The 18,432-nt window shown below is 39.0% G+C and overlaps 1 protein-coding gene across 1 annotated transcript in view; it reads left to right on the top strand.

Moving 5' to 3' along the window:
- Nucleotides 1-18,432, top strand: part of ALKBH8 (alkB homolog 8, tRNA methyltransferase) — a 44,390-nt gene that overhangs the window by 573 nt on the left and 25,385 nt on the right. The window contains 6 exon segments of the mRNA XM_008630115.2: nt 3,544-3,684; nt 5,201-5,441; nt 6,496-6,627; nt 7,481-7,576; nt 8,935-9,039; nt 12,062-12,132. Of these exon segments, the coding sequence (XP_008628337.2) occupies nt 3,544-3,684; nt 5,201-5,441; nt 6,496-6,627; nt 7,481-7,576; nt 8,935-9,039; nt 12,062-12,132 (786 nt within the window).

Genomic DNA, 18,432 nt, shown 5'->3' with positions numbered 1-18,432 from the left:
GACACCAAGGGAATATTCTGCTGTCTCAGCTATGCAGGCAGTACTGTTTGAGATGCCTTCAGGAGCTGGAGGCACCAGGGTGGTGCTGGCAAGCATGACACAGCACATCAGGAAGGTCTTCAGCTTCTTGAGCAGCAGGTGAAAGGCTGAGTGTTGTGGGGTAGGTAATCTCTGCCAGTGTTACATGCTCTTTAGACAGCTGAATCACACCTCATCTGTCCCTTGTTCAGTTTAGTTCAGTGGTTATGAAAGGATAGAAAGTAGCCTTTCAGCTTCAGTTTCTGTGCTAGTTTGACGAATATTGTGGCATGCCTTACTTGCTTTGGCCTGGAGAATGTGGGAGTTTGTGAGGACCTGACTAAAGGCCTGACTAAACTCAGAACTGCTTTCCCTGGAGAGCAGATGAAGTCTTCCAGTATGTAGAGGTGTAGATGTTATGGGAGAGGCCTGACCTTTTCAGTTTGAAGTCCTCTGTTCTGCAGGCTGCATGACAGTGGTCTCAGTGGTATGGATGATGTGCATTGCCTCCACGCTTTTCCATCAGAAGCCCACTTTCCCTGTTTCCAAAGTATTAACCTGCGCTATATTTTTGCTTGCTTTCTGTAAACTCATCAAATCAAAGATGCGTCACTTTTCTGTGAAGTAGTTTGGGACGGCCTGACACCCTCCCCAGAGGAGCCTGCACATGTGTAGGCTGTAAAGATGTGGACCTCTGTTCACCTGTGTGTGGCAAATAAAGTTGAGCAGGCCAAGCCTTTTGGACGAAATTGTGTAGATGGTGATGCTTAGGGACATAGAGTTTAGTGGTGGGCTTGGCAGTCCTGGATTAACAGCTAAACTCAATCTTACAGGTCTTTTTTAACCTAAATGATTTTTTGATTCTATGAAATCTTTTAATTGCACAGCTTGGTCACAGTAGGCTTGCTGAAGGAGCCTGCAAATCAGCTGAATCTTGGTAAGGGTAACCTGTTAGATGCACTTAGAAGAATTTACTTGATGAAAACTTTTTGTTCTTCTTCTCATGAGACTTTTATTTTTCCCCTCCCAGGTACCTAGCCTTCTAATTATCTTATGCTTTTGGGTGTTGGTTTTTTGGTTTTGTTTTTGTGTGTGTGTGTCTCTCACTGTGCTTTTTTTGGTTTAATCAAGTTTGAAATTTCTTGTTCATTATTTAACTAATGAAGGTTAAGATTACCATTGCTCTCTGTGTGTAAAACACTGTTGATTAAGTGAAGAATATTTTGAACTATTTTGAGCTATTTTTCTTTAGAAGGAAGCATGTTATTTTCAAAGAATGAGCTGTGGCCTGTTTGCAGGTCTGCCATCAGGAAAGTAAAATGATTATTTAAGAAAGTACCAAGAGATTCAGGAAGGGAAGGGAAAAAATCAGAGTATAAAATAGGCAAAAACATTTTGAGCTTTATGAGCTTAAACTTTATGAGCACCGTTGCTTTGAAGGGAAATGCCAGACAGTTCCTAACAAATCTGTAATAAAAATAATTTTGCAGAGATCAAGATTGATTCTATAACCCATTGATCTTCTCAGCCTCTACCCTTCATTTCTGAAGTCATGTGAAATAATTATTTTAGTAGTCCTCTCCTTTTTCTGAAACTCTGCCCTGTTTCAGTTTTGCTATTTGTGAGATTTTATTCTCATGCATTTTGCCTCCATTGCATGTGAGCATGGCTGTGCTTGAATTCTCTCTAGGAGATCCTGGGAAATGTCAAGAATCTAATGGTGATAGGATGGATTTCAGTGCTGAGTAATTTATTCCGTGTCTTTTGTTTTTTGGGTTTTTTTGGTCAGGCTCGGATATAAATATGACCTTTCTGTGGTCAGATATGTGTAAAAACTTGCATAATGCCAGGAAGTCAGGGTTCAAACTGTTACAGCCATGCATGTGACACCTCAAACTTGATAGCAGGCATCTGAAACTGTATCAGGAGAGAATTATTGGTGCCTACCATGCCAGTATCTTGCTATGTTTGCTTGAAATTGTTGTTGACAAGTGTTTCAATTCATTTAAGACCACTGTAAAATCGTGTTCGAGAATGGAAGAGGAATGGTAGGAGGATGAACCAGTAAGTGGAAAGGAAGGGCAAAAGACTGAGTCTTCTTTGGCAGCATTTACTCTGCTCCTTTTTGGAGAATTAGAATCTTTTATTTCCACAGAGCGCTTTTGTCATTCTGATTCTCTTTAAAGATTTTTCTCTTGCAGCGCGGTTAAAAGTTGTGCAGGTTGATGATAGTAATGCTGCAGCAATCACAGGGAATACATACTTACAGCTCCTGTGTAACACTTCAATATTTTATAACAATTTTAGTAGCATATTAGTGCTTGTTTAAAACAAAATTTTTGCTAAGTCATTCAATACAAAGTTGCAATGAATACTAATATGAGGGATTTTTTACCTTTACCATTTTTTGTGGTACGTTGTCATATTATCGTGATTGTGTCTGCAGTTAAGGTATTGGGAAGCAGCTCTGCAGTCATGCAAGCCTGAAGGTATGCAAGTGGATGAGTGACTTCTGGGGCAGTTGACACAGTTAAATAATTACATATGGGGTGATTGACCTACTTTTGTTTCAGTTTTTTCCTTAAAAATAACTGAAACAAAACCATTTTTTGACATGAAGAGAAGATGGAAGGATTGTGTCACGTTGATGATGATAAAATAATGGAATAGGACAGACAACTGCAGTTGGACTGTCCAGCTATACTTTTAGGAGTCAAAGTACAGCTGCATCAGTGTCTGGGAGCTTTGTCATAATCTTACATGAGGTCTGGACTCTTCCCTTGGATTTGAATGAAGTAGAATAAAGAAAGGAAAAGAATGTAAGCTCAGAGAGATGTGGGAAGGTGCTGTATGATCTCAATATAGTGTTAGACCAAAAGCAGCAAAAGATGCAGCAAAACCTGGAGAATGCCAGTGACCCTTAAGTACTCACTGGTTGGTAAATGCTGTGTTGCCATGAAATTCAGTAGTTAATATAGATATATATTTATATGTACACAGGTTTCTGTTCCTTCTCACGACAGGAATGTGATTTGCATTAAGTTTGGCCTTGGGAGATGTGGTGAATGAAGTGTGGAGCATCCGACATCTAAGTATTGGACACATTTTTCTACTCTCAAGAAAGGCAAGTTTGGCCAAATGCCATACTTCATTGCAATTAGGAAAAAGGAGCCAAACATTTCATCTCCAACTCAAGCATCGGGTGAGGCATGAGAATAACTGAGAAGCTGAGACAATACAAGTCTCATGGCAGTTCCACACATAATTTTTTTCTCATGATCTGCTCTGGAGAGACAGTAGAGAAAAGGAAATTAGCTGAAACTACTGTGTGAAAACAGGAGGGGCAGACAGGTTAAAACCCACAAATGGATGTAGTAATACTGTGAATGTGAATAAAGGAGTGAAGAGGAAGAGAAAAATGGGAAAATGAAATCAAGCATCATAGCAATCTTTTAAAGCTTTATTTTTGGGAGAGATCCTTTTCAAGCTGCACACTCACTGTGTGTTGTTATTTCTGCTTTCCAGAACACCAGCATGGAAGCTAAAACCACTGAAGATCATTTGAAAGTCCATAAAATGAAGAAGAAGGTACTGAGGAAGCAGGTCAGAGCTCAACATACACTGATGAGACATGAGGGCATAGAGTGTGTCTCCCATGCCACACAGGTGACTGGTAGTTGTGATTTTGATGGTAGTGTTAGAATGCTGCTTATCTGTGTTCTGTTCTCACATGTGTCTTGTGTAAAATGCAGTTCTTCCAAATGCACTTCCTGAGACTGATGGTTTTCTGTGCTTCTTTGATTTCAAAGCAGAACTCTACATCAGCAGTTCAGTGTCTATGGAGAGACTTTGATGGCCTTTGGATAAGGTTTTTTTAACCTGAAACAGTAGTTGCTTGGGTTGAGGAGGAGGAAGCATTGGAAATGCTATTGAAGTAGATAAACTTTTCTTCTCTGTCTCTGTGGTTTCTTTTTTATTTTCTCAGGCTTTTAACTTTTGTACCTTTCTGTCCTCTGTACTTCTCTCTCCAGTGTAATTTGTCTCATCTAAACTCCCTGTTAAAAACATGTCGATATTGGAACTCTTTTCCATTTTGTTTTCTTCCCCTAAATAAATTAAGGCTGTGGTTCTGTGGGAGTTGAACTGGTTGGCTGAATTGCAGCTGTTGAAATGGGGACAGCTTTCTCCCCTTCCTTGCAGAAAAGCGACCTAACAGAAAGCTATTCAGATTTTTGATTTGTAGTGTTCTGCCACAGCAGAGTTATAGCAGATCAGAGAATGACCTCACAGATACTGATGTAGCAAAAAGTGACAGGAATTTGCAGACACAGAAGTCAGAGTTTCTAATTTCTCTCTCTCATTTATGAAGAAATACAAATGGCTTGAAACACTGTAGAGCAGTGTCATTTACTCTATGGTTGTTCATCCCGATCCTGCAAATTCTTCCCATTCAAGTGTAGAAAAATCAGTTAGATCTTTACACATTTTTGTAATCAAATTTAGTTTAATTTTCACTCAGATTTCACACCACATGGACAGATGCTAATGACTCAGCAATCTTGTTTATGTTGTAAACTCTTTAGAACAAAGACTGAGTTTTTCTAGTGTTGCTTGGAAGTGGATCTGTAATTTGGGACTTGTTCCCCTTGAAACTGTTCCAGGTACCAAATTATCCATCTAATCTATCCAAAGAGTAATTCTGGGGTCCAGCAAGGTCCTTATTGGTGACAGAACATTTGAATAAGTGATATATGAAAGAAAATCATAGTGCTAGTGGTAAACTTGTGTCAGGAATACAGAAAATGCTTCCAGGCTTTGTGCAAGAGTCTGATTATCTCCAAATTGCATCATCAGTTGCTGCATGTTCTGCAGCAGTTGTGTAGTGGGGTCTTTGTAGATTAAGTGAAAGGAGTGGTTTGAACCTCTGCATGTCCTTCACACGCAGGCCTCTCCTGCATTAACTGAGGAGATGTTTCTAGTAGAGGTTGCAAGGCTTTCAGCCAGACTGTGTGCTGGGCAAGCTCATGGGAATGTAAGTATCTTGTGCAGAATACATAAAAGAGTGCTCATGGGTTTAAATTTTATTTATAGTGCTGTTCTCTTGGTAAAATGTTAGTTTTAAATGAACCAACAATAATCACTAATTCTCTTTTTTTTTTTTTTTAAATTCTTTTTCAATTAGAGCCTGGTTATTGCCAATGCTGGTCTTGGTAATGGAATGAGTAGACAGCAATTGCTCAGGATACTAGAAGAATATGGAGCAATGGAAACACTCTTAATGCCACCAAATAAACCATATTCATTTGTGAAATATAGGACAACAGAAGAAGCCAAGAAAGCCTTTAATGCCCTTAATGGAAAGGAAGTAACACTGGAAGACTGTGACCAAAACATTGTTCTATATATTAATTTTGTGGAAAAAGGTATAGTTTTTCTGCTCTCCTATATATCCAGCTTCCTGCACACTGCTCTCCTTTGCTTTTACTTCCTGGGTTGTAAATATAGGTGAAAGCACACTAGTTTTTATAAGTAAACACAGAGAATGAAAGCTAGAATCTGAGATGCAGGACAGAAAATAATCGTTGCTCCTTGTATTTTATTATAGGATACTCTAATTTCAACTCTATTACTTGGAAGCAAAAGGGAAAAAAAGATTTGAGTAATTTCCTGACCATTCAATACTGCACGTGAAGGTTTTGTGGTTAAAGAACCTGGAGAATCTCCAGACAGTTCATTGGATTTCTTGTGTCACCTTAGTCTTGCAATCTCTAGCTCAGCTTCAAGAAGAAAAATATGCAGAATGGAATTTCTGTCTTTTTTTTCCCCTTATCCCCAAGATTTTTTTTTTTTTGACTGATTATAAGCTATTTAATACAAGATCTGTTGCTCTTTCTGTGAGCTTTCATAGTGTCTAGCAAAAAGGGTTCCTAGTGTTGGTCTGTACATTCTGCCAGCAAACAGATTTTTTTGACCTCTTAGGATAGCAAACTGAATGTCCCAATGTCAGTGATGTTTCACCTGGGTGTTGTTTTGTACTCCGTATTTGTACATATTTGATTACAGAGTACTCTCTGTGGAAGCAATCTGCTGATATGGTAAATCGCTAAAATTCTACAAAATTAAAATGAAATTCGGGTAGAACCTTGAAGTGATTGGGAAATTCTGTTTACCATTATTTTGACAGGAAAAGCACAAGTGGTTTTGTGTTTAAATAGTGTAAAGTGTTGTTCATCTTATGCAGTAAAACTTTTAGAAAGTGCTTGAATGATGCAAAACTTGGGCCTTACCCTGTTTTGGCATGACAAAAAGGGATCACTCATTCTCCAGATAAGACCACAATGAGGGCTTCATGGTATTGTTAAAGATTTCTACAGCTGTAATATAGTCTCATACCAAGTAAATATATCCCCATAGGGAACACATGGTTTTATTTTCTCTAAACAGTGACAGAATTCTCTTTTTTTTCATATACCTCAGTTTCCTTGCAAAATGCTGTTCCTACAAGCTTGCCTCCAGGCTTAATGGTAATTGAAAAGATTATTTCTCCAGAGGAAGAAAGGAAGATGTTGGAAAGTATTGACTGGAAAGGAGATGAAGATACTCAAAATGGTGGGCACAACTATAGGAATCCAGATATTCTGTACTTTTATGATGTTTTTTCCTACAGTTTCAGGTTATGGGAAGTCTACATCTTGGTAAATGTATTGTCAGAAATTATCCTGTGTTTGTTCTTAGCGTTTTAGGAATTGGGTCTTATACTGTAGTTGATCAACTCCTTAGGGAAAGTGGTCTGAATTGATATTCTAGAATGGATTTACTTGAATAACATACCTGCATCCAGAGACAATTAAAGTCTTTTTTATGTGTCTTGTGCCAAGCAGAAGACTTTGTAATTTGATGTCCATCTCAAGAGCTGTGTCTTCTTTTAAGTAAAAAGTAACTTAGTGAGGCATACGTTCCGGATGCTGTCGTGCTTTCACTTGAGTTTGTGGAGTTAAATCCTTCAATAAATGAATTCTTGGAAATCATTTCAGAGTTGCTGTGTAAATTTGTTCTGTGGAGCAATGCAAAAGTTATGTTGACCTTATCTAGTGCGTAACTTGGTGATTGATAAAAGCAAAGGGTCTTGAAGTATCTCTAGGGTATTCATCTGGTGTAAGTTCAGAGATCAGGGCAAGAAAAAGGTGCATTAAGCATGGCTCAAGAAAATGGGTATTCCCTGCTTCTTGCATATACAAAAACACCATCCCTTTGACTCAAAACAGCAGTGAATGTTATGCTTGATGAAATACAAAAGATAATAAGGCAGAAGTGTGTACCACAAAGAACGAGGGTCACATACACTGTTTTAACTGCTAATTAAAGAATGTTTAGGCTTAACAGGTCAGATGGAATAGGGAAACATAGCAAATTGCTTGCAATGTTTTATGTAGTCTAACTTTAAAATTATGTGTTTTTACAGCCCAGAAGACCTTAAAGCATAGAAGAGTAAAGCATTTTGGATATGAGTTTCGCTATGATAACAATAATGTTGATAAAGACAAACCATTACCTGGAGGTGAGAACTTCTGTATTAAACTGCACTTATTTTGCCCTGATGTTTGAACCATTATGTAAAGCCTTTAGGCTTAGCTGAGTTATGGCTGCGAGATTCTGGTTAAAGGAGAGCCCTTGCTGTATCTTAAGGACACACCAAACAGTGCCTTTGAGTTTTGAGATTCATTCCAAATTATTGTGAGTGCTTTAAGACTGTTGTCAGTCACTTGGAGCCAGAGGTTGCTGCCCTTTGTTGAGGTCTGGTCAAATAGGGCTTTTGGGATTGTAATTGTCATTCCTTTTTAGCTTTTTGTTCCATCAAACAATTGCGTGTTACAAATTGCATATTAATTTGTTTGGGGGGTGTGACGTATGTTGCTGTGTATATTTATCTCTGCCAGCTTGAAGCTTGTTGGATGCACACTGAAATAAAATTTCCTTTGCTCTGAAAGCAATTTTGTAAAGGTTTCAATAACTCCTATTTGGAGTTGAAAGCTGTGAGTCAGAGCAAAGCCAGTGAGTCATCTTACAGAGTTAGATTTAAAAATAGTAAAATAGGAGAGTTAAATTCCTGTAAAACTTGAAGGTGTTTAAGGTGATGCGTGTGTACTGGGGTGGATGCAGCATGCAACAGAAGGATTCTGGTTATATTAAGATTTTAACTGTGAAGCTATATCATTGTAAGAGGATTGATATGTGAATTGTTTTCTAGTCTCACAGACTATTTTGTGTGAGAGAGAAGCATAAACACTTCTTGAGGGAAAACAAAAATAAAAATCAGTAGATTCATGGATGGGATAGTAGTAACATATTTGTTGGTGTTACCTTCAGCAGAATTTTTCAATCAAGTCCTCAGGTAAAATAGCAAACCAAAGCTTCGGTGGAGGACTATGCCTTCCCCATTCCTGTTTCAAGACCATCTTAACTTCAGCAGATTTTTTTGGTGATATATTATCTAATTCAGTAACAGATTTCCAGAGAATAAATTTTTTGGAGGGCTCTCTGCACGACTGACTCGCTGCATAATAATTTTGCTTCTTAACTGCAACTCTTTTATTGTAATTGGTGGAAACTTTGCCTTTGGTTTGATGTGGTTTTATTTATGTGTAGAGATACTACAGTTTGCATTTGTTAGGGACTAATCTGCTTCTGAATGCAGAGGCCTTGGAGGAGTTGGCGTTTCTAATTTTGAGATCTTAAAAATATATTGGACTTGAAGACTAGGCCCCCAGTTCTGATGGGTGTGTTAGCAGCAGATGCAGAGTAATCATTATTAAAGATGGACTTGCATGTATATGAAGCTATTTCTATGTATTTTTCCAGTTATATTTATTGTAAAAAGATGTCCTGTCTTGTTTACAGTTCTGTTTCTGTAACTAGGTCTTCCTGAAACTTGCAACCCATTCTTGGAGAAGTGCTTAAAGCAGGGATATATCAAACATAAGCCTGATCAGCTGACTGTAAATCAGTATGAACCTGGACAAGGTAAGTTTATTTGTCCCTCAAAAATTGTGAGCTCTTTATCTTACATTGTGGTTTAACCCTGGTAGGTAACTAACCACCATGCAGCTGCTTGCTCACTCCCCTCACTGAAGTAGAGGAGAGAATTGGAAGACAAAAGTGAGGATTGAGATAATGGGTTGAGATCAAGACAGTTTAGTAAGTTAAAAAAAAAGAAAATAAAACAAAGGAAAACAAGTGATGCAAAAAATACTCCTTGGCTACTGGCCAATCAGTGCTCAGCCAGTCCCTGAGTAATGACATCCCTGGTAAACTTCACCCTTAGTGTTATTACTGATCACAGTGTCATATGATCATATGGAATGTTCCTTTGGTCAGTTGGGGTCAGTTGTCCCAGCTGTTTCCCCTCCCAGCTTCTTCTGTACCCCCAGCTGACTTGCTGGGAGGGAAGCATGAGAACCATAGAAGACCTTGATACTGTGTAAGCACTGCTCAGAAAGAGGTAAAACATCCATGTATTATGTACACTGTTTTCATCACAAATCCAAAGCATAGCACCATACAGGTAACTGTGGAGCAAATGAACTACATTCCAGCCAAACCAGTACAGCTTCCCTAAAAAGCAGAAGAGTGTAGCATCTAACTGTGACATGGTGTAGGGACAGGATTTAAGCACTTGCTTAGGGTATTTTCTCTGTAACCAGAGATGCTTTGAATCAAAACTAAAGTCTTAATACTGGTTTCCGCACATGGGAACTTAGTTCAGAAGTGCAGTCTTTGATACTAGTGTTACGGAAGATGATGGTGTTTGAGTCCAAGGCCATAGTTTAAAAACTAACTAAAAACATAGTTTAAAAACTAACTAAAGAGATATAGGAATAGGTAGTCATATTTGTTTTTTTTATTTAAGTGCATTTTTTTACGCCAAACTTGTATTGCGTCCTGTAATGTGCATATAGTCTCCATGAAATGGCTCTTGCTGTTAGCGCATATGATATAATGTTAGTGTATGTGATATATGGAGTCTTAAGTATGATGCAAGCAGTGTTCCCTTATCTTAGTAATAAGGAATTACTGTATTTTTAAAATTTTTCCCAAACTGGAGGCTTCTGAAGAAAAATAAACTTCTAATCACACTTCTAGGGAATAAATCACATGCTGTACTTTTTGCTAAGCTTAGTCATCAAGGTTAAGTATCTGGCTTGCTTTCCAGAGTGAGTATCTCATTTGTCCTTAGGAAGAAAGAACATTGGCTTTACTCTCAGAATTAATGTCTCACATCTATTACAATGTCTACTGAACAAGGGTCTGAAAAGCTGATCCTATTTGTTTGTGTATCTGACAATACACAATTAAATTGATGCAGTTGTGTACTTCTGGCTGGGATATCTGAGGAGATTAGTTAGAATTGTAGATTTCTATCAAGAATGGAAGCAAGTTTTCTTGAAAAATCAAACAAACAAAAACCCAAGCCCAAAGCAAAATACCCCTTCTTAAGTGCAAATCATTAGGATATGAATGAGTACAGAAGTGCAGTCAGATTAATACTGTCTGCATCTTTGTTCTGAGCCATGTTTTCACTGGAAATTGTACCTGAAACTTTAGTGAGTTATGGCTATGAGTGTCTAAGCTGGAAGGGCCACATATAAGATACTTTAAATGAGGTGGGTAGATCAGTGTGGCCTCGGTTGAATTATCAGTGATATTGTAGAGAGCTGTCGATGTTCCCCTGCTGCACAGTGAATTGCACAGACTTCAGTGTGCCTCTTAAGGCAGAACCTCAGTGCTTTGTACTGAGGCAAAGTTATGAGCCGTAACGAACAGGTATCTTATCTGTCCTTGGTTTTCAAGTCTCACTGATCTTCTGTCAGATTAAATGTTGGTCCCATAAAACACTTGTATTGTTTTCACTGAAACTAACGGAATTCAGAATATTTACATCTGGATGTAAAATCTGCCAGGTAGAAAGGGTACTTTATAGAGCTGACTGACACTGTTAAAAAAAATTGTTTTTAACTCAGGAATTCTCTACAGAGTCCCAAATGAACTTGGGTAGAATTTTTAATAAACAAATAAAACTGTTTCAGTTTGGATGGTTGAGGAGTTACTCTGTCTGCCTAGGCCTGCAGTGGATCAGAGGACAGTGTAGTTGCAGTTCCCCCAAGCTGCCTGCTGTTCTCCCTTGCTCCACTGCTGACTGCCATTCCCCACCATGTGGTGAGATCTTGCTGTGGCATGCACACTGCTGTTTTAGCACTTGGTGTTAAAATGTGTGACACAAGCTGCGGGGATTGGCAGTTTCTTTCTGATTAGCAGATATGAAAGAAAAATCTAAAAGGCAAAACTAAAAATGACTGTCCTTTTGGCAATTCTGTTATGTGTGTGTACTCAAACACGCACCGACAGATGTATTACCCAGGGCTTAGCCTAGCAATGATGTGTGTTTGCCTAGGAAGTGCAAAACAGAGGCAGGACTTGATCCTAACAGTGCCTGCCCCTGAGATACTAGGTCCTAATGCTGAAGCTGAATCCCTTAATGCAGTCATTTGCTTAGGAAATAAAGGGATTTGAGATTACTCCTCTGTGAAGAGAGTTAGGAAGAAGTACATGATTGTGGATGAACTAAAGCCCAAAATCGTTATATGTGCCATAACTGTTAGTGCTGAGGGCTGACCTGCCTACAAGGAAAGTGAAGTGATTGAGCTGCTCTCTGCAGCAGGGAGAGCGTTTGGAGTCATCCAGGAGTGAGGGAAGCCTTGGACTAACGTGGACTATCTTGTAGGTATTTTTACTGATTATATAAGACACCTAAGTTAATTGTGTACATCTAATCTGGATGTGTAAATAAGACAATTGCCCTGAATTCTTATGGAAGGCAATTCCCTTGTTTATGATAAGGTTGGTTTGTTCAACCATACATCCCAGTTTTCCATATGGACATCCATAAAAATAGGGCTTGCTAATGGAGATAGCACTCTATTACTATTGTTATTATTATTATTATTATTATATTGACTTTTTTGTTGTTTGTATTTTTTTAAAACAGGAATTCCTCCCCATACTGATACACATTCTGCTTTTGAGGATGAAATAATCTCTCTCAGTTTGGGAGCTGAGGTACGCTTAACATTTGCATGTGGTCTTATGCTTTACTGAGAAGTTCCATTTTTATATTGTTAATTTGTTAATTTGATTTTCCATGGTGTCTGTCCACATTCATCCAAACTTAATATTAAATGTGAAAGGTAATGTGATATGCTAATCAAGTAACTTCAATACAACATTGTCACTGGAAGATTTGCCAGTGATAGCAATGATTCTTAAATCTTGGCATCCAGTTTTCCATTGACCTTCCTTCATCTTTATTTCATGCTTTAATTTTACATCTTCTGCCTCAGTCCTGCAGCCCTGGGCTTTCTTATCCTTTCCATTTCAATGAAAAGGCTGACTCTGGCACGGATGCTGTGTTACTTCTTTGATGTAACACCATAAGTAGTGCATTTCTAGGTTATTGTATTACAGCATACCTGTGTGATGGTCTCAGAGATAGCCAAAAACAGTGATTTTAATCACGTGAAAAATACAAACCTTTTTGGGAAGTGGACTGCCTGGAGCGTTTTGAAGCTGTAAAAGGTTGGAATGTGTACATTTCAACCAGGGAGACAGCTAGACTTGGGCCATTTCTAGATATTTCAGGCATAGGCATTGGATTACAGCCTGTTAGGTATCTCACAAATTTTAGTGCCTTTTCCTAATGGGCCATAAATAAACTTTTCAGGTGCAGGCAGTCAAAGCACAGATGCAGTAAAACAAGCCAGTAGCCCATGACATGCTGCATTGTTTATGGCTTTTCTTTCTAGTACTTCTACAATTTTTTATGATTTCTTTGTAGTTTTGTGCACTTAGCTCTTCATCTGATTTTAAAATGAAAATGTCAGTTGCAGTAATACGTGAGTTAGCTATTTTAGGAGTGAAGCCCCCTTCTCTATTCCCATTAAATCTTGCCACGGGCAAAATTTACACACTCTCTTAATAAATAATTGGACTTACACATACAGCATCAACCTTTGGTGTCTTTCTCTTCTTCTCTTCATTTTTCTCTCTGTAGGATGACTTGTTTTCCTACCTGAATACATTAGGCTGCAAGGTGGTAGAAAACATGCATAAAGCCATATGTCTTGTCCTTTTTTGTTCTCCTCAACAGTAAATGCACACATTTAAATAAAAAGTGCCATAAAGAAATAACCTTGCAACACAGCTGATTCTGTATTCTATTTTGGAAATTGGCAAACCAGACACTTCAGAGGAAAAGAAGGAAGCAGAATGCCTCATTATGCTGAGGAATGGAAAGAGCATTTCTTTCAATTGCTTATATGCTTGTCCCTTCAGGATCTGAATTAGGCAGATTGTGATACTTAATAACTAAAACAAATGCATTGGCTTATGAAAAAGAATTCTGGCAGAACAGAGGACTAAACACAAACACGCTCCTAGCGTGGTGACTTAGTCATCGCCACAGATTCTCAAACTCCTTATGTCATGTTCACAGGCCCACAGAACTGTTTAAGTTGGAGAGGATCTCTTAAGGTCATGTAGCCCAAGCTCCTGCTTAAGCAGGGTCAGCAAAAGTAGGTTGTCTAAGACTGTGTCCAGTTTTGTTTTGAATATTTCTGCAGATGGAAACTCCAGAACCTCTGTAGACAACCTGTTGCAGTATTTGACCTGTGTCACAGTAAAAATCCAAACTGTTTCTTTGTGTTTTGATGGAATGGCATGGGGTTTAAATTGTGCCAGTTGTTTCTTGTCCTGTTGATGGACACTGTTAGGAAGAATCTGGCTCCCTCTTCTTCATTCCTTCCCGTCAGTTATTGATACACTTTAATAAGAGCCATCTTACCTGACCCTGAGCCATCCCTTCTCCAGGCTGATCAGTCCCAACTCTCTCAGCATCCCCTTATGTAAAGATACTCCTTTATAATCTTCCTGGCCCTGTCCTGGACTTGCTCCAATAAGTCCATGGCATTTTTGTAGTTGGAAGCCCAGTCCAGTCCCAGTACTGGACAGAGTACAAGAGATACGTCTTCACCAGGGCTGATTAGTGAGGAAGAATCACCTCCCTTTAACAGCTGACAGTGCTCTTGCTAATGTAACCCAGGACACTGTTGGCTTTTTTTTCTGCAAGAGTACATTGGTGGCTCATGTTCAACTTCTTGTCATCAGGACCTCAAGGTCATTTTTGGCAAAGCTGCCTCCTAGCTCATCAGCTGCCAGTGTGTAGAGATACATGGGATTGTTCCTGACCGGGTGCAGGACTTTGCACTTCTGTTTGTAGAACTTAATGGGGTTCCTGTTGGCAGCAGTTGTCCAGCCTGTCCAGATCCTTCTGAATGGTGGCACAACCATCTGGTATCAGCCACTCCTCCTAGTTTTATTTCACCTGAAAATGTGCTGAATGTGTGCTTTGCCTCATCATCCAGGTCATTAATGAAGTTGTTAAACAGTGCTAGCCCTGGCGTCAATCCCAAGGGCAGCCCACTAGCGACAATTCTCCAACTGCGCTTTGTGCCACTGTCATCTTCGGTGGTACCTTGCAACCTAACTCACATTACTGAGGATCAGTCTTTTCCTCAGTGGGGAATGAGTTTATCCAGTAAGAAAGCACTCTCTACTATTTTGTTAGAGGAATCACTGTAAGTTTAATTTGTTTCTGCAAACCTGATTTGTATTGAAAAATGAATAGTTACTGGCATGTATGCTCATTTTAAATATAAACAAATAATCTTGAGAACAAAATAAAGGCATGATTCTTCACAACACTGCACTTGTCTTGCATCAGAAAATTGACAGCAATCCAAGTTCTTGTGTGAAATGAGGTGGAAATGTAGGTGTGAGATCCTCTTTCTGTCACATGAAACAGCTTTATCAAGAGGCACAGAGTGGCCAAGTAGTTGCCCTGGTTGGTGCAATCCATTGTGTTTTGAGGATTTTACAAGACAGATTAAACTTGTTTTGAAGGAGAATAAATCTCATTATTGCTTTCCACTTCTGCCTAGCTTATAAAAACTATTGAATAGTGTGAGAGCAAAGCAGTGAGAGGTGATTTGTCTTGTCCCATAATACTTCAGGAAAAGTGAGGGTCTCAGGCTAATCATTCCCGTTTGTAACCCATTTCTTTGGCATCTCCTGGGAAACTGCAGAATAAAATGAGACTTCTAGAATGTCCTGTGGACTTGTAATTGCATTTTATAAATCACCACATTCACCCTTTCTTTATAGAAGCTGATAGACTGAAAATATTAATGAATATCAGTGTCGGTGCTGTTGTATTGAATGCACTTTATTTGGAAATTGTCATAGTAGGAAAGCCAAGGTAATGTGGTAAATTTAGGTGAGTGACCTTCTATTAAATTTAATGGCAAATCATATTCTATGTCCATGAATTTGAACAAAGTACTGCAAAACAGTCCTTTCTGTTGAGAATGTTGGTTTTATTTCAGTTAGGTGTTATTTTCAGTGCCTCCATTTGGTGTCTCTAAAGATACGCAGTTTTACATCTATTTCATCTTAGAAGCCTGGCCAAGTTTGCAGCTGTCTCAAAAGAATCCTAATTTTAAAGCCTGTGTCGAATTTCTCTTTGCAGGTTTGCGGCAGGAGCTTGATCAATAGTGAGATTTCTGTTTTTCCACTTTTCCTAATTTGCCATTTTATATGCTGCCATGTAATGCTTGATTCATTAAAACTTTAGAAATACAGAGGTAGCATTTCTAGTATGAGCTAAGTAGTGCTACAAACATATCCAACAATAGAAGAATTTTCCCTTCCTGACTGCAGATCTTACTCCCAGTCAACAGCTGCCAACACCCTGCAGTCCCTCCTTGTCAGCTCTGCCCCGCTGTGTCCAAGACTGCTGTGGGACACCCACTGCACCATGCCAGAGAGCAAAGCACAATCATAGTTTGCTCAGAGGGGGTGTTGTGTTGGCACAATACTCTGATTTATGTTGTTGTGTCCCATTTTCCTAAGATCCAGCCCCAGGCTTGTTGTTCTCTTCTCTTTAGCTCTGCTTTTCCTTGACTTACTCTGTCCCATTTTCCTAAGATCCAGCCCCAGGCTTGTTATTCTCTTCTCTTATCTCTGCTTTTCCTTGACTTACTCTTCTTCCTATCCATATGCCTTGGGCTGGCAAAAGGCTGATACAAACACTGAGAACTGCTTTGATGCTCTGTCTAGGCCCTGACCTAATGTCTGAGGAAGGAAAGCTTTAGGGATGTCAGCCAGACTTGTGGCTCAGGGTTAAAGAGGGGGGCCATGTACGGAGGATCCTTGACCTCTGCCTAACTTCTGTTAATCTGACCACATTGATCATCTCTTAGCCTGCGGATCTTAAGTGCTTTGATCTATAAAGAGAACCTGTGACTCTCTTAAGCCTTGAAAGAAGAGCAATGTTACAAAGAAAAACTTTATGAGACCTTTTGAACAACCTTTGAGTATGGTCATTCTACCACTGATAGAATGAGGTATGCTGCTTCTGCTCATCTCTCAGTTTGATAATCAACCCTTTTTCTGGCACTTTTGCTTCTTACCTGTTGATTGATTTCCAATCTGTCTTGGTTAACAAACAGAAACCTGTAGCTGGTATAGCACCAGCTGTTTCTGTAATGGCTGAGAGATTTTATGAGAAGCCTATAGAAAGTCTAGACTGTACCCAGCTTTAGACAGTTAGCAGCTGTTCTGTGTCTTGCATGAGCTTTAACAAGATAGGCAGGCACTGCATAGTGTTGTGTGGTCCAGCTCTTATTCTGCTTATCTTGGTTAGTTGCTAATTCAGTTTAATTTCCTTTTTACATCTATATTGCTTTATTTTTTTTTGTTAGAAAGCATCTTGCCTATTTAAGGAATTACTATGGTAGTGGCTATACCGAAGTTTTTTTCTCCATCTGTGCTGGTAGGATGATGGTAGTGGGTGAAATAGTGGTAAGAATCATCACTATTTAAAAAGAGATTGTGTTGGCAGAATCAAATTGTCTCTGAACCCAAATGGAAGACACTAATTTTAATCACTACAACCTAATGCTGAGTTTAGAAGTTTGTTCAGATTGGGTGGGATTCCTAAAGCTCAATAGTGTGCTTTTCCAATCTGTAAGACAGGTGCAACTCAAGAAACATGTCTTACAGACATGGATTTTATTGGTTCTTGAAGAATAGTGACTTGCAGTGGTTTTAGCTGGAAATCCAAATGGACTTTATTTATACTTGTATACCAAGTTTAGTTGGTTTGTTCCATTTAAAGTGGTATTTCATTTTTGAAAACTAATGCAGAGCTGCTCCATGTGAAAGGTATCCTGAGCACCGTAAATTAAATTTATCAGGCTTCATAAGTCTGTCTCTCCTGTTTGCATTTGCTTTTTATAGCTGTGTCCTGTGTGTTTTCTTTCTATCCATGTCATACCATACTGTCACTGAGCTTGGATGAGATACAAGAACCACCAAAAAAGGAAGAACTTCCTGTTAATGTAATTGAACATTGAAATATGCCCTCTGAGATAAGCAACAAAGCCTGCAGCCCCTCTGTGGGAATACTTAAAACAGGCTTACTGCCTCTTTTGGGAAAGGTGAAACTTTCTGTTCTGAATTTTTATTTCTGTGCTGGATGTCTCTTCCCCATTTTCATACAGGATTCTCTTCATAGATACCAACATGTCCTGATGCTTCTACCTGATGAGTTATTTTAACCTTTGGAAAGATCCTGAAAGCCCAACTGCGATGTAAACTGTTCAAACAGAATCTGCGTTAAAAAAAAAGACTCCTTGGTTGTTGGTAGGCTAACTCCTGTTTCAGCCAAGGGTAACAAGAGCAAGGCACCCACTGTGTGCAATTAATGCAGACAAGCATTTGTTTCCAAGTGCTGTCCAGGAATCTGCTAACCAATTTCAATTTGCATTGAGATGGTACAAGAGCAGCATTTGGTCAAAATTGCCCCCAGAAAAATGATTTGATAGCATTATTTCTCTGGAAGCTGTATGGCAGTAATTTGTGAAGAAACAAGACAGCAGTGTGGAAATCTTGCTTTCTCTGATCTCTCCTAAGCTCCTTGGGAAGAACAAAATCAAAGCTAAGCTATGATAGAGCCACATTTCAAAGTTTTGTATGTAAAAATATGCTTTTTTGCTTCCCTTTCATATTGGTGAGACATAGTTTCCAGCTGCCTCTCTCTCTCTCTGAGATTGGGCATTTACCACCAGGGGGCCAATACCAGGCAAGTAGCTCTGCAAAGATTGGTCTCCTGTCTCCCTTCTGTTAGATTTATACCAGCCTGCCTTCCTCTCCACAGAAGGAAGAAACTTACCATCTCCCATCTCTTTCCATAAAGCTGTTCCCCACTATGCAAAGCCTAGTAGCAACTACATCAGTGCTGAG

Source organism: Corvus brachyrhynchos, unplaced genomic scaffold (assembly GCF_000691975.1).
Source record: "Corvus brachyrhynchos isolate BGI_N302 unplaced genomic scaffold, ASM69197v1 scaffold253, whole genome shotgun sequence".
NCBI classification, from domain to species: Eukaryota; Metazoa; Chordata; class Aves; order Passeriformes; family Corvidae; genus Corvus; species Corvus brachyrhynchos.
This window is presented reverse-complemented; position numbering and strand designations above follow the sequence as displayed.